The 17,596-nt window shown below is 43.3% G+C and overlaps 1 protein-coding gene across 1 annotated transcript in view; it reads left to right on the plus strand.

The window, feature by feature from the left end:
• Positions 1–17,596, plus strand: part of GRIN2B (glutamate ionotropic receptor NMDA type subunit 2B) — a 1,069,942-nt gene that overhangs the window by 1,037,244 nt on the left and 15,102 nt on the right. Inside the window, exons 11-13 of the mRNA XM_063940427.1 lie at positions 4,447–4,607; positions 4,999–5,186; positions 7,159–7,397. Of these exons, the coding sequence (XP_063796497.1) occupies positions 4,447–4,607; positions 4,999–5,186; positions 7,159–7,397 (588 nt within the window). The remainder of the gene's footprint in view (positions 1–4,446; positions 4,608–4,998; positions 5,187–7,158; positions 7,398–17,596) is intronic.

Consider the following 17,596-nt stretch of genomic DNA (forward strand, 5'->3'; position numbering starts at 1 on the left):
CACAAGGGTTCGTACTTGGCCCGCTGCTGTTCAATATATTTATCAATGATCTAGGAATAGGCCTGGAAAGCACAGTGTCAATCTTTGCAGATGATACTTAACTGTGTAAGGTAATTAATTCAGAAAGCAATGTGGAGTCTCTACAGAATGATTTATTTAAACTTGAAACCTGGGCGTCTAATTGGGGAATGAGGTTCAATATAGAAAAATGCAAAGTTATGGATTTTGGGACAAAAAACACACATGCATCCTACACTCTAAATGGGAAAAATATAGGGGTAACCGTGGTGGAAAATTATTTGTGGGTGCTCATAGATAATAGGCTTAGTAACAGTACACAATGTCAAAATGCAGCAAAAAAGACAAATAAAGTGCTTGCGTGCATAAAACAGGGCATTGAGACAAGGGACGAGGATTTAATCCTGCCACTGTACAAATCATTGGTACGTCCACACCTTGAATATTGTGTTCAATTTTGGGCACCATATTATTAAAAAGATATCGGCAAACTAGAAAGAGTTCAAAGGTGAGCTACTGAATTGATTAAAGGGTTAGAGACACTGGAGTACGAGGAAAGGCTTACAAGGTTAAATATATATACACTAAAAAAGAGGAATCTAAGAGGAGACATTATTAATATATTCAAATATGTAAAGGGTCATTACAAGGAGTTAGCAGGGGATCTGTTTATTAGAAGAACTCAGTATAGGACACGTGGGCACTCGCTGAGGCTAGAGGAGAGAAAATTCCATACACAACGTAGGAAAGGGTTCTTCACGATATGGGCAATAAAGATTTGGAACTCCCTGCTGGAGAAGGTAATAAGGGCAGACTCTGTAAATGCATTTAAAAATGGATTGGACACATTTTTAACTGGAAAACGTATCCAGGGTTATAGCATTTAACATAGTGACATTAATATCTGGGAGTGGTAGAATCATAGTTGTCAATTGGTACTAAACCATTACTTCAGCAGGTGCATTATAATATGAACAGCTTAACACAGAATACAGGTTGAACCCAATGGGCATTTTGCCTTTTTTCAACCTCACTAACTATGTAACTGTATATTGTATATCTGTGCAAAAAGTAGCATTCACAGCTTTTTTCCAAGTTGTAATTGAAAAGGTGGCTATATAAGAGCTTGACTCTGATAAGCAGTGATATGAAAACTCTTCTATCGTCAGTTTTGTTACATAAGGCTTTAAAATACAATACAAAACCTGCAATGATGTATTTCAAGGAATATATATTTTGTAAATAAAGTCATTTAAAAATACTTAAACGTAGTGGCTGGTTGTATGTGTGAAAGCGCACAGCCCACGAGGAACCCTGTGAGTGAGACATTGCCACCTTAAGCTGTGGAAGTGACTGTACTAGTGGCAGGTGCTAGAGCAGGGGTGAGCAATAAGCATCCAACTGCTATGGAACTACACATCCCAGCATGCTGAGGAACTACACATCATAGCATGCCCTGCCTTAGTTATGCTATTAGGGCATGTTAAAAGTGTGGCAGTGCATCTTGGGATGACTAGTTTAACAGCAGCTAGAGGAACACTTATTGCCCACCCCTGCGCTAAAGGCTCTGTACTCATCCAGATGTTAAAGGGAAAGAACTAGTTGAAAAATATGTTTAATATTGTTAGAAAAGTACATGAAATGTAAATAAGAGAACAGCCACTGAGAGAACAGTTGTTGGTTTTTAGGGATAAAGGTCTATTCCATAACTAATCTGTGGCAAATAAAATGCAATGTTTTGCATTGACCAGGAGCAGTAAGGGTACTTAAGTGCAGTAACATCTTTGGCTATCTTTTGTTATTTTCGTCATTAATTTTGGTATGGTCCGTAGCTACCGTACAGTGTTATATATACAGACTCTGCAGAGAGCTACTGTATACTCACTGTACAGCATGTTATATACTGACACCTGCATATGGCTGCTCTAATGTTCAGTTGGGCTTCTCAATCATTAGCCAAGAATCTGACGTACTGTAACTGTATAAGTTTATTGAAGTCACTGTAATTGAAAATAGTATTCTGCCTGAGTTATTAAAATGCTAAGCTTTTGAAGGACGAAACCATACAAATCCATTTACAAGTATGGCTCTCTTCATTCAAAATAGGACATCATCAAGGAACACCCTGACTATTATAAGGCTGTGAACGTGCAGCTGAGATCTGTACAATGTGACGTTAAGATCCTGTGTAAATTGGGATTCATAGTAGCTGGCAACCCTGCCATACTAGTTAATGTTTACATTGTACACTAGCAGTAGACTCATCAGTCATTTGGTTGCATCAGGGGCAAACACAGGATTTATAGAGGGGGATATCCAAATAAAATCCACAATCTACAACTCTGTGGAACATTGGAGTAAGGGCAGGGACTTAGGGGAGCGGTAGTAGAACCTAGTACTGACTCTGGACATTAATGTACACATTGGCCTTTTTATACACAGGATACTGTATAGAACACAGTATTAATATTTAACACTATAGATGGACTGTAGTATAGGTTGTATCAAATATATTTAACTAATATAAGTAAAAAGTCAGGAGAAGGTTAAACATACCATAAAAAATAAATAAATAAATAAATTATAAAACATAATAGAACCAGTATTCGACAGAACTGTACTTTTTAAGCACATTCTCCCACCTCATGATAAGGTTCCTGTTTCTTCTTACTAGCAGCTTCTCTCTGGTCCAGTGCACTGATTGAGGGCTCATATCCACCCACACAGCAAACTTGTTAGAAGAAGCTGCTACCACTGGTCATGTTCACAACTCTTCTCTGTCCCTTAAATTGCATGTTGCGGTGGCAGCTCTATTAATTGTATTATATACTATCGCTATTGTCATATTTTGAGCTGCTGGCCAACAGGAGGAGAGTTTCTGGGCAACTGTAACACCCCCCCCCCCCCCCCTGCATTTGCCTATATACCTCTCACTTAACATGTACAGACAGTGCAAACACAACAAATGTAATAGTTGCCATTTGAGAGCATTGTTGGTAATTTGATCTTGCTACAGCAAGAACCAGTTGTTAGTTTGGTAAATCAGTTTGTCAACTAGCGCAGCAGATGATGCAGCAACCCATGGCTCAGTCACACCCATTATTACAAGATTGTGCCTATTTGAGCAATGGTACAGTAAACTAGGTATAATTAAATATTAGATTTTTTTGTTGCTTCAGTATATGCCCTTTAATATATGGTGCTTAATAGCTGTTTTCATTTGTCAGAATGAGTAAACCAAAGGGTCACTCCTATTAGGTGAGATTGCATCATGAAAAAATTGACCTGGGAGATGTACATGAAAAAGGGGGGAAACCATCCTGGACCCAAAAATGGCTGAGCTAGCAGGACCATATAGAAGGCTGTTAATGTCTGTAAGCAAAGTACTGGAGGTTCTTAAAAGGGGTCAATGGATGATTTGTGCATTTCTTTTTAATGGTGGAGAAATGATAGCTAGCCAGTGTTTTTCAGCAAATAAAAGTCCAGTATTTTGGGGTCCAGAAAAAGTGATTTGTCAGTGTTTTGAAAAACAAGCTCAGAAACCACTTTCCCATCAATAAGACACCTTAACACACTGTACCTGCCATACATCATTTAACCCATTATTTAGCTGTTTGAAGAAAATTACCTGAAAATTGATATTTTACTCAGAAAATGCAGTGTGAGTTTGGAATTGGATTGCAAATGCAATTTGTGGCCTAATAAGATTGACTGGACCTCCTGTGTAAATATGGAGTTTCCATTTTTACAACATTACACAGTAAGAAAGGAGGTTGGCCAGATTTATTGCCAGTAACAGGCTCTCTAAACCAATTAATTTTCACTACTTAAGCAAAGGATTGTGGGATTATCTTTAATGAAATCTTAATTTAATTTCTGCAGAATTTCATGCTTTGGTGGAAAACTGCAGTTTGGCTTTTTTCTCTATGAATAATGTATTCTTCTACAAGAAATAACAATGACCTAATATTCAACAATAGCTTATGTAGATAAAATTGAACTTTGGCTACATTCATGTCTTCATATTATTGAAGTTGAAATATGCATGTAGCATCCTATGTAACCTGTAGGAATACTTGGTGTTAGTAGAGCTCCAAGTACTGTATATATATATATATATATAGATATGTACCAGGGTTTATTAGAAGGAAATATTCAGTATACTGTAAGCCTTTTATGAAAGGGCGTAATTATATCTGAATATCGGTACTAGTGTTTAGGCCTCAAAAAGTTGGCTGATTTTGTAAGAGGTTTTGGATGTTGTAGTTATTTATAAACTGATTCTATTGATCTATGTATAAAAATTTGAGTCATGTTTGAAGCCGTGTAAATATATAAATAACATTGATTTTTTTAGTTTGCATGTAAATATGTTTTCATTGCTTTTTGAATTATTGATCTAACTGAACCCTTCTTGATTTATTTCAGTTTCAAAGACCCAATGACTTTTCTCCAGCCTTCCGATTCGGTACTGTCCCTAATGGCAGCACAGAAAGAAACATTCGAAACAACTACCTCGAGATGCATACATACATGGTAAAATTTAACCAACGATCTGTGCAAGATGCCCTACTGTCCTTAAAAACTGGGTAAGTTTTGGGCAGGAACGAGACATTGCCAGGAGTAGTGTTTGATTAGGGCTTATAAGGGGCTGGGAATTAAGACTATTGTGGGTTTATTATGAACCATTGAAGTGGTTTGACATGTCTTACTTCCCCAAACTCTTCCATTCTATTAATTATAAATGCAATGCACTGACTGCTAAATTTTGAATGCAGCAATCTAGTCAACTTAACTCTTTACTGTATTACATAAGCAAAATCGTTTACATATTTTATGTGAGGTTAGAGACATTTTCATACATTTTCTTGGAATATCTGCTAAGATTCTGTAAGCTAAGAAAATGTTTCTCCATCTGCTACAGTAAATCTCCTGCATAATGTTTTGTTGTAAGTAATAGTAACCCCTTTTATATTATAGGAAATTGGACGCCTTTATTTATGATGCAGCTGTGCTGAACTACATGGCAGGGCGGGATGAGGGTTGTAAGCTGGTGACTATTGGTAGTGGCAAAGTCTTTGCCTCCACTGGGTATGGAATTGCCATTCAGAAGGACTCTGGGTGGAAGAGACAAATTGATCTGGCAATTCTGCAACTGTTCGGTGATGGTATGTAATGTCGAATGCTGATTACAACTGAATGTAAAACTAAGACAGTGGGCGGGATGTAATGCAGCCCCAGTTCGGCGGCCATGCAAGGCCACTTACAAGGCAAAACTAAGCCTTGTACATGATTGCCTCTTTAAAAAAATGGCCGAGTTCGTCCACCGAACTCGGGTGGTATTACATCTGGCCCGATATGTTTTTGTCTGTATGTTTTATAAATGTAAACTATTTTTTTTAAATAAATATACAATGTTTGTTGATATTAAATAATAAAAATACCTTTTGCTATTGTAACTAAATCTATTTAATTTAGGAGAATATTAAGACATTTTAGCCTTAAATGCTTGAGGCTTTTCTCGCAGATTTCATAAGTTTCCATTGGGATCAAGCTGGCCACAAATGCTACAAAAACAGTTATTTGGCCCGTTGTCATACAAAATAAGTGGGTGCCTCTGCCCCTACCCGTGGGTGCCTCTGCCCTTACATGTGGGTGCCTTTGCCCCTACCCGTGGTTGCCTCTACTCTTACCCATGTGTGCCTCTGTGTAAATTGCTGCAGGCATTCCAGAATTATGCCGAAAACTATGGCTTTTTACACATCAGCCCCTTCCCACCCCCACCCCTGGGGGTGCTAGGGGTGTCTTGCCCCCACCGTAGTTTTTGTCCAGCTTGTAAATCATATGTGTACCAAGTTTGGTGTAAATTGCTCCAGGCATTCCAGAGTTATGCCCGAAAACTATGGATTTTTAAATGTCACCCCCTTCCCACCCCTACCCCTAGGGCTGCTATGGGTGTCTTATCCCCACAGTATTTTTACCAGATTGTAAGTCATATGTGTACCAAGTGTGGTGTAAATTACTCCAGGCATTCCAGAGTTATGCCCGAAAACTATGGATTTTTAAATTTCACCCCCTTCCCACCCCTACCCTTAGGGGTGCTAGGGGTGTCTTACCCCCACAGTATTTTTTCCAGATTGTAAAACATGTGTACCAAGTTTGGTGTAAATTGCTCCAGGCATTCCACAGTTATGACTGAAAACTATTCATTTTTACATGTCACCCCCTTCCCACCCCCACCTCTAGGGGTGCTAGGGGTGTCTTACCCCCACAGCACTTCTTTCCAGATTGTAGGTCATATGTTTACCAAGTTTGGTGTAAATTGCTCGTGGCATTCCAGAGTTATGCTGGAATGCTGGAACATATATACATGCATACATACATACATACATACATACATACATACATATATCCGATTTTATATATATATAGATAATGTTATTGGACCCTAATGGATAGCTTCTGTCACATACAGTACATACCTGCCTAACTTATTTAGGTTATTACATTATATCTAACAGTTTCCTGACTTTAGACATACCTTTGATCTTCACTGTGCTCCAGCTATGGCCTGCACTGTCCTGACCAAACCGTCATAGGGATTCAGGCACCCATTGTAAATAGCTTTCTCATAATCTTAAAAAGATAGGAGGTAGTTCAGTGATTAAGGAATAGAAATTAGGTCCAATTTATTTTCATTCTGTTGATATTTTTATGTTTTCTGACATATTGTTTTTAAAGTGAATGGTTTTCCTGGACTAATGCAGCAATAATTGGTTTTTCAGCTATTAAAGAAGGTCATTAATAGAAGTATATACCAATGTTTACTCCCAACATGCACTGCTAATTTCAGTATGACATGTGGCAACCAAGAGTTTAGATTCTTCTCTAAGTATTGGCTAATTATGCTATTAAGAAGCATTGGGCCTCCCCATAAGGATTAGAATGGGCAATTTTTGTTAAACAATCTATTTGCAACAGTGTTTATTTAATTTGATAAAGTAATTGATGCTTGTTATTTATATACAGCACGTTATGCTATTTATATGGCAGACAGGTCGGTGTTATGTTACTTGGTCCTAGACTGCTAAATTACCACCTAATAGATAAACGTAACAACGATTCTTACATTTTGTGTAGGGGAAATGGAAGAGTTGGAAGCCCTCTGGTTAACTGGCATCTGTCACAATGAGAAGAATGAAGTCATGAGTAGTCAGCTGGACATTGATAACATGGCCGGAGTCTTCTACATGTTGGGTGCAGCCATGGCTCTAAGTCTCATCACCTTCATAATGGAGCACCTCTTCTTCTGGCAGTTCCGACACTGTTTTATGGGAGTCTGCTCTGGAAAGCCAGGCCTGGTGTTCTCTATCAGCAGGGTGAGTTCTGCAAGACACAGCAAGTTGTAGTCTCTATTTTCATAGCTTGTTTAACATTTTTTTGTACAGATGGAATGGAGCATTAGTTATCTCAGATTTTTTAAGGTTAACAAGAACATTCAGGTTAACATACCCAGAAAGCCTTAGAAATCAGCTTTGCAATAATTAACTCTTTGCCCGGTTGAAACCACGCACATCAGCTAGTATTCAATAAGAAACATATGCCTTTCTAAGGCTGGGGCCACACATAGCGGCCAAGCGGGACCCACTTGGCGGAAGGAGTCTACACAAGAATTCCTATGCTCCCGTCTACACATATGCTGCAGTTGTGGCCAGATGACAGGACGATGGGATTTCAAGTTGAACAAATACATTTGAATGTATGTGTTCACACAGTGCGGCTGTGCACTGTGTTTTACTGAAATTTAAGAAAAATATAATAATACATTATATATATATTATAACTATATACAGTCAATTCTCAGGCCAAATTATTAAACTTGATGATAAATAAATAAATAAAAAGTAATTGTGAAGGAACGATTGACAATGTCTGAAAGTGAAAGGAACCATCAGACACATTAGAGATGCAGCCCATTCTAATGCTGCTAAGAGCAGGGTCATTAAATGTGCACTTAATGCCAAAATAATGTATTAAAGTATTAAAGTGGATTTTCTTTCTGACTACAAAATAGAGATAAGAAATACAGCATCAGGTTTTCCCTTTGTGCCATTTTTATCTAATAAATATAATGCTAGATGCAGTCCATAAGAGATTTTGGTAGACCCTGTTAAAGTGCATTATTCTTGATAGCAGTAGATTTTACAGTGATGAAAATGGTAGTACAGTAGAAGAAACCTTGTTGTGCTGGCACAAAATTCTGATTGGATGGAGTGCGTGTTTAGCGGAGGGTAATACAGTACACTGCACAAAATTCAAGAACTCCTTCAATAAAAAAAAATTTACTACATGAACATTCTTTTTTTCTTTACATTTAAATGATCATCTTTATACAGTGTGCATTGTTTTTAAGAAGCACAGCCGGTGCAAAGTGCATTATAGCTGGTGAAACATTTTAGTTTTTTTGTGCCATGAAAATGGTTGTACACCATTCTGTACATAACGGAATGTCCCTAAAAATTGCCTTCAACACCCCTTTCTTGTACAATACCGGTATAATCTCATCCTTCCTGCTTCACTTCAGGAGACCTGTCCACTCTCCAGTGGGTTTGAGGTTCTACCTGAAATATCAGGAGTAGACAAGTATATCCTAAATAGTAGTTTTTGTAATGTTTGGTTCTAAAAACATAGCAATCATCAATAGATAGATAGATAGATACTGTACCGGTGCAGGAAATTTTGGAGTGCCCTCCCAGGGGCGTATCTACCCATTGGCCAGGATGGCACTCACCAGGGGCGCCAGTCAAGCAGGGGGCGCCGCCCGACGGTGCCACCCTCGGCCAATGGGTGTAATCCCTTAAGCCGTAGCGTCCGGAACTGCAATGCACTACAGGGAAGAAACTGAAAATAAACTAGAACTCCCAGCAACACTTGTTGTCGGGAGCTCCCGGCGGCAAGGGTTGCTGGGAGCTGTAATTTATTTTCAGTTTATTCATGTAGTTTGGTTCGGTGCCGGACATGGCTATGTGCTTGGGGACGTGAGGGGCTATGTGCAGGGAGTGGGACTATGGCTATCTTTGCTGGCAGGGAACTATTGTTATGTGATGGGAGGGTGGTGGGGACTACTGTATGACTGTGTTGGGAGAGGTGAAGACTACGGCTATGTGCTGGGGGACTACAGCTATTGCTTGGGGAGGTGGGGCTATGGCTATTTACTGGGAGGGGACTATGGCTATGTGCTGGGAGGGGGATGGGGACTATGACTATATGACTGTGGGGACTTATCTGGCACTGTGGGGGCATATGTGTATCTGGCACTGTGGGGGCATATCTGGCACTATGAGTACAAATCTGGCACCGTGGCGGCATGTCTCTCTGGCACCGTCGGGGCATATCTGATACTGTGGGGGCATATGTGTATCTGGCACTGTAGGGGCATATCTAGCACTGTGGGGGCATATGTGTATCTGGCACTGTAGGGGCATATCTAGCACTGTGGGGGCATATCTGGCACTGCGAGGTCATGTGTATCTGGCACTGTGGGGGCATATCTGGCACTGTGAGGGCATATGTGTATCTGGCACTGTGGGGGCATATCTAGCACTGTGGGGCATATCTGGCACTGCAAGGTCATATGTGTATCTGGCACTGTGGGGGCATATCTGGCACTGTGAGGGCATATGTGTATCTGGCACTGTGGGGGCATATCTAGCACCGTGGGGGTATATCTGGCACTGTGGGGGCATGTGTGCATTTGGCACAATGGGGGCATGTGTGTATCTGGCACTGTAGGGGCATGTGTGTATCTGGCACTATTGGGGGCATGGCCAGGAGCAGTGTTTGATTAGGGTCATATGTGTATCACACCCCCATCTGGCACTGTGGGGGCATGTGTGTATCTGGCACTATTGGGGGCATGGCCAGGAGCAGTGTTTGATTAGGGTCATTGGGGTCATATGTGTATCACACCCCCATTTTCATTGGCCACGCCCCATGTGGCATGTGGCTACACCCATTTTTTGGTGTGCACGCGCCGAAGGCACGCGCACACAGTACCACTAAGACTTTGTTTTTCTACTTGCACTACTGGGTAGTGCGCTGCACTGCACTTCTTTGCACTACTATTTTATTATACTACCTGGCCTTGGGTGGCATTGCCTCCTCAGCCAGGCCAGGCACTGCTGATGTCTCCGCAGTGTTATAAGAATTACTGTGTGGGCATAATGTGTAAAGGGAACTGCTACAGTGTGGGCATAATGTGTAAAAGGGTTACTACTGTGTAGCATAATTTTAATTCGGGGACTATTGTATGGCCATGCCCCTTTCCCACAAGATCATGTCCCTTTTTTGCACATGCACCTTCCCTATTTCAAATATGGAGGGTGCCAGTCCCTTACTTTGCCAGGGGAGCCCGGACCCCTAGACACACCCCTGCTGCCTCCCCATCTATATAAAAAAAATATCACAGTGCCTCACAGTAGTGCCCCAGATAATAATTTGTCCCAACAGTAGTGTTGCACCCTTCCAGTTCCAAGCCCTCCTGCACCTCTCCTTCTCCTGTGCCCTGCCTCCATTCGTTTCTCCAGCTCCAGTCCTCCAGCTTCTAATTCCAGTCCCACCACGTCTCTCAGTTGTATATGTTTTCCTTTGTTCATTTATTCAGAGAGCACAGCAAAAAGATAATCAGTACATCCACAAAAGCACTGTGTAAAAATAAGATTTTACTTACCGATAAATCTATTTCTCGGAGTCCGTAGTGGATGCTGGGGTTCCTGAAAGGACCATGGGGAATAGCGGCTCCGCAGGAGACAGGGCACAAAAAGTAAAGCTTTTTCCGATCAGGTGGTGTGCACTGGCTCCTCCCCCTATGACCCTCCTCCAGACTCCAGTTAGGTACTGTGCCCGGACGAGCGTACACAATAAGGGAGGATTTTGAATCCCGGGTAAGACTCATACCAGCCACACCAATCACACCGTACAACTTGTGATCTAAACCCAGTTAACAGTATGATAACAGCGGAGCCTCTGAAAGATGGCTTCCTTCAACAATAACCCGAATTAGTTAACAATAACTATGTACAATTTATGCAGATAATCCGCACTTGGGATGGGCGCCCAGCATCCACTACGGACTCCGAGAAATAGATTTATCGGTAAGTAAAATCTTATTTTCTCTATCGTCCTAGTGGATGCTGGGGTTCCTGAAAGGACCATGGGGATTATACCAAAGCTCCCAAACGGGCGGGAGAGTGCGGATGACTCTGCAGCACCGAATGAGAGAACTCCAGGTCCTCCTTAGCCAGAGTATCAAATTTGTAAAATTTTACAAACGTGTTCTCCCCTGACCACGTAGCTGCTCGGCAAAGTTGTAATGCCGAGACCCCTCGGGCAGCCGCCCAAGATGAGCCCACCTTCCTTGTGGAGTGGGCCTTTACAGATTTAGGCTGTGGCAGGCCTGCCACAGAATGTGCAAGTTGGATTGTGCTACAGATCCAACGAGCAATCGTCTGCTTAGACGCCGGAGCACCCATCTTGTTGGGTGCATACAATATAAACAACGAGTCAGATTTTCTGACTCCAGCTGTCCTTGCAATATATATTTTTAATGCTCTGACAACGTCCAGTAACTTGGAGTCCTCCAAGTCACTTGTAGCCGCAGGCACTACAATAGGCTGGTTCAGATGAAATGCTGACACCACCTTAGGGAGAAAATGCGGACGAGTCCGCAGTTCTGCCCTGTCCGAATGGAAAATCAGATATGGGCTTTTGTAAGATAAAGCTGCCAATTCTGACACTCTCCTGGCAGAAGCCAGGGCTAGAAGCATGGTCACTTTCCATGTGAGATATTTCAAATCCACCTTTTTTAGTGGTTCAAACCAATGAGATTTTAGGAAATCCAAAACCACATTGAGATCCCACGGTGCCACTGGAGGCACCACAGGAGGCTGTATATGCAGCACTCCCTTAACAAAGGTCTGGACTTCAGGGACTGAAGCCAATTCTTTTTGAAAGAAAATCGACAGGGCCGAAATTTGAACCTTAATAGATCCCAATTTGAGACCCATTGACAATCCTGATTGCAGGAAATGTAGGAATCGACCCAGTTGAAATTCCTCCGTCGGAGCACTCCGATCTTCGCACCACGCAACATATTTTCGCCAAATTCGGTGATAATGTTGCACGGTTACTTCCTTCCTTGCTTTAATCAAAGTAGGAATGACTTCTTCCGGCATGCCTTTTTCCATTAGGATCCGGCGTTCAACCGCCATGCCGTCAAACGCAGCCGCGGTAAGTCTTGAAACAGACAGGGACCCTGCTGAAGCAAGTCCCTCCTTAGAGGTAGAGGCCACGGATCTTCCGTGATCATCTCTTGAAGTTCCGGGTACCAAGTCCTTCTTGGCCAATCCGGAACCACTAGTATCGTTCTTACGCCTCTTTGCCGTATAATTCTCAATACTTTTGGTATGAGAGGCAGAGGAGGAAACACATACACCGACTGGTACACCCAAGGCGTTACCAGCGCGTCCACAGCTATTGCCTGCGGATCTCTTGACCTGGCGCAATACCTGTCCAGTTTTTTGTTGAGGCGAGACGCCATCATGTCCACCATTGGTCTTTCCCAACGGGTTACCAGCATGTGGAAGACTTCTGGATGAAGTCCCCACTCTCCCGGGTGAAGATCGTGTCTGCTGAGGAAGTCTGCTTCCCAGTTGTCCACTCCCGGGATGAACACTGCTGACAGTGCTATCACATGATTCTCTGCCCAGCGAAGAATCCTTGCAGCTTCTGCCATTGCACTCCTGCTTCTTGTGCCGCCCTGTCTGTTCACATGGGCGACTGCCGTGATGTTGTCCGACTGGATCAACACCGGTTTTCCCTGAAGCAGAGGTTCTGCCTGGCTTAGAGCATTGTATATTGCTCTTAGTTCCAGAATGTTTATGTGAAGAGACGTTTCCAGGCTCGTCCATACTCCCTGGAAGTTTCTTCCTTGTGTGACTGCTCCCCAGCCTCTCAGGCTGGCGTCCGTGGTCACCAGGATCCAATCCTGTATGCCGAATCTGCGGCCCTCCAATAGATGAGCACTCTGCAACCACCACAGAAGAGACACCCTTGTCCTTGGAGACAGGGTTATCCGCAGGTGCATCTGAAGATGCGACCCTGACCATTTGTTCAACAGATCCCTTTGGAAAATTCTTGCGTGGAATCTGCCGAATGGAATTGCTTCGTAAGAAGCCACCATTTTTCCCAGGACTCTTGTGCATTGATGTACAGACACCTTTCCTGGTTTTAGGAGGTTCCTGACAAGCTCGGATAACTCCTTGGCTTTTTCCTCCGGGAGAAAAACCTTTTTCTGAACCGTGTCCAGAATCATCCCTAGGAACAGCAGACGAGTTGTCGGCATTAACTGGGATTTTGGAATATTCAGAATCCACCCGTGCTGTTTTAGCACTTCCTGAGACAGTGCTAATCCCATCTCTAGCTGTTCTCTGGACCTCGCCCTTATTAGGAGATCGTCCAAGTATGGGATAATTAATACGCCTTTTCTTCGAAGAAGAATCATCATCTCGGCCATTACCTTTGTAAAGATCCGAGGTGCCGTGGACAATCCGAACGGCAGCGTCTGAAACTGATAGTGACAGTTTTGTACAACGAACCTGAGGTACCCCTGGTGTGAGGGGTAAATTGGAACGTGGAGATACGCATCCTTGATGTCCAAGGATACCATAAAGTCCCCCTCTTCCAGGTTCGCTATCACTGCTCTGAGTGACTCCATTTTGAACTTGAACTTCTTTATGTACAGGTTCAAGGACTTCAGATTTAGAATAGGCCTTACCGAGCCATCCGGCTTCGGTACCACAAAAAGAGTGGAATAATACCCCTTCCCTTGTTGCAGAAGAGGTACCTTGACTATCACCTGCTGAGAGTACAGCTTGTGAATGGCTTCCAACACCGTCTCCCTTTCGGAGGGGGACGTTGGTAAAGCAGACTTCAGGAAACGGCGAGGTGGATCTGTCTCTAATTCCAACCTGTATCCCTGAGATATTATCTGCAGGATCCAGGGATCTACTTGCGAGTGAGCCCACTGCGCGCTGTAATTTTTGAGACGACCCCCCACGGTCCCCGAGTCCGCTTGAGAAGCCCCAGCGTCATGCTGAGGCTTTTGTAGAAGCCGGGGAGGGCTTCTGATCCTGGGAAGGAGCTGCGTGTTGCTGTCTCTTCCCTCGACCTTTGCCTCGTGGCAGATATGAATAGCCCTTTGCTCTCTTATTTTTAAAGGAACGAAAGGGCTGCGGTTGAAAAGTCGGTGCCTTTTTCTGTTGGGGAGTGACTTGAGGTAGAAAGGTGGATTTCCCGGCTGTAGCCGTGGCCACCAAATCTGATAGACCGACTCCAAATAACTCCTCCCCTTTATACGGCAAAACTTCCATATGCCGTTTTGAATCCGCATCGCCTGTCCACTGTCGCGTCCATAAAGCTCTTCTGGCCGAAATGGACATAGCACTTACCCGTGATGCCAGTGTGCATATATCCCTCTGTGCATCACGCATATAAAGAAATGCATCCTTTATTTGTTCTAACGACAGTAAAATATTGTCCCTGTCCAGGGTATCAATATTTTCAATCAGGGATTCTGACCAAACTACCCCCGCACTGCCCATCCAGGCAGTCGCTACAGCTGGTCGTAGTATAACACCTGCATGTGTGTATATACTTTTTTGGATATTTTCCATCCTCCTATCTGATGGATCTTTAAGTGCGGCCGTCTCAGGAGAGGGTAACGCCACTTGTTTAGATAAGCGTGTTAGCGCCTTGTCCACCCTAGGAGGTGTTTCCCAGCGCTCCCTAACCTCTGGCGGGAAAGGGTATAATGCCAATAATTTCTTTGAAATTATCAGCTTTTTATCAGGGGCAACCCACGCTTCATTACACACGTCATTTAGTTCTTCTGATTCAGGAAAAACTATAGGTAGTTTTTTCATACCCCACATAATACCCTGTTTAGTGGTACCTGTAGTATCAGCTAAATGTAACGCCTCCTTCATTGCCAAAATCATATAACGTGTGGCCCTACTGGAAAATACGGTTGATTCGTCACCGTCACCACTGGAGTCATCGCCTGTGTCTGGGTCTGTGTCGACCGACTGAGGCAAAGGGCGTTTCACAGCCCCTGACGGTGTTTGAGTCGCCTGGACAGGCACTAATTGATTGTCCGGCCGTCTCATGTCGTCAAACGACTGCTTTAGCGTGTTGACACTATCCCGTAGTTCCATAAATAAAGGCATCCATTCTGGTGTCGACTCCCTAGGGGGTGACATCCTCATATTTGGCAATTGCTCCGCCTCCACACCAATATCGTCCTCATACATGTCGACACACACGTACCGACACACAGCAGACACACAGGGAATGCTCCTAACGAAGACAGGACCCACTAGCCCTTTGGGGAGACAGAGGGAGAGTTTGCCAGCACACACCAAAAGCGCTATATATATATCAGGGATAGCCTTATAATAAGTGCTCCCTTATAGCTGCTTTGTTATATCAAAATATCGCCATAAATGTGCCCCCCCCTCTCTGTTTTACCCTGTTTCTGTAGTGCAGTGCAGGGGAGAGACTTGGGAGCCGTCCTGACCAGCGGAGCTGTGAGAGGAAATGGCGCCGTGTGCTGAGGAGATAGGCCCCGCCCCTTTTCCGGCGGGCTCGTCTCCCGCTATTTAGAAAAATTAGGCAGGGGTTAAATATCTCCATATAGCCTCTAGGGCTATATGTGAGGTATTTTTAGCCTTTATAGGTACTCATTTGCCTCCCAGGGCGCCCCCCTCCCAGCGCCCTGCACCCTCAGTGACTGCCGTGTGAAGTGTGCTGAGAGGAAAATGGCGCACAGCTGCAGTGCTGTGCGCTACCTTTAGAAGACTGCAGGAGTCTTCAGCCGCCGATTCTGGACCTCTTCTGATTTCAGCATCTGCAAGGGGGCCGGCGGCGTGGCTCCGGTGACCATCCAGGCTGTACCTGTGATCGTCCCTCTGGAGCTTGATGTCCAGTAGCCAAGAAACCAATCCATCCTGCACGCAGGTGAGTTGACTCCTTCTCCCCTCAGTCCCTCGCTGCAGTGATCCTGTTGCCAGCAGGAATCACTGTAAAATAAAAAACCTAGCTAAACTTTCTCTAAGCAGCTCTTTAGGAGAGCCACCTAGATTGCACCCTTCTCGGCCGGGCACAAAAATCTAACTGGAGTCTGGAGGAGGGTCATAGGGGGAGGAGCCAGTGCACACCACCTGATCGGAAAAAGCTTTACTTTTTGTGCCCTGTCTCCTGCGGAGCCGCTATTCCCCATGGTCCTTTCAGGAACCCCAGCATCCACTAGGACGATAGAGAAATATATATTTGCTCTACAGTACATTTTATCTATAGGTCTATCGCTCTCTCTCTCTCTCTCTCTCTCTCTATATATATATATATATATATATATATATATATATATATATACTGTATATAACAGTCATGTGTTATTGATCATATTATAGATCAATCTCTGTATATACACACACACACACACACACACACACACACACACATATATATGATATGATGTTAAATGTAAGGTAATCATCGTCTTTACCATCTCAGCTAGTGAACTGAAGTGTAAGCACTGTCTGTCTCTTTACTGAACACACTGCAGATGAATTGAATCTGCTCCCTTATTATACCAGTCCCAAAGCCAGCATTACACAAGTCTTGTGACAGGAGGATGCGGCTTCTTGTGAAATTGTGTCCTTAGCTCCGCAGGGGCTACTTTTCCAAGAAGGACCAAAGGCAAGAAAACACTGACCATGGTATCCTAAGTGAAGTCCCTCGCCCTGGGGTGATCACCCTTGCCATCCCACTTGTAAAATGTCTCTTCTGAGAATTGGTCAGCCTCATTATGCACCTCCCATGGCGTCGCCCTTATGTGGCTACACTGGCCGAACAGGCCTTGCATTTCTGTCTCTCACGAGAGATAGGCAGATAGATAGACAGACAGACAGACAGACAGACAGACAGACAGATAGATTTACCTTTACTAACTTACCACACAGTTTACATTCTATTCATTTGAGAAATGTTAGAATACCAAGAAACATTTTGCATTATTACAACAGTATCATCTAAAATACAGTACAATACATCACCATTCAATTTATAAACAGAATTTTCAAGTTCCATTGTCAGATAACAGTTTCTAAAATACACTATATTATACTTAAATTTGAATATACGCATGAAAACACAATGCCCACCAGCTACTAGATCATAGCTGAGGATAGCTACCATTTATAATGTGGTGACTAAGGTAGTCTCTGCTGTTGCTACAGATCACAATCCTGTAGTTTGTTTTACAAGAAATAACAGATATAAGCCACGTAATTGAATTCAACGGCTAAATTCAGTTACCAACTTGTCACATGCATTTAGTTAGTAAAGCGCCAAGCTGCGCTGGCAACACTGTCCAGAAATTACACAACCTGGCAAGCCCTGCTGGCATAGCCTGGTATTGGCAACCCCTGCCAGTCTCCTCCCAGATCTATTCTTGTTGTTA

Source organism: Pseudophryne corroboree, chromosome 9 (assembly GCF_028390025.1).
Source record: "Pseudophryne corroboree isolate aPseCor3 chromosome 9, aPseCor3.hap2, whole genome shotgun sequence".
In the NCBI taxonomy this organism is placed as follows: domain Eukaryota; kingdom Metazoa; phylum Chordata; class Amphibia; order Anura; family Myobatrachidae; genus Pseudophryne; species Pseudophryne corroboree.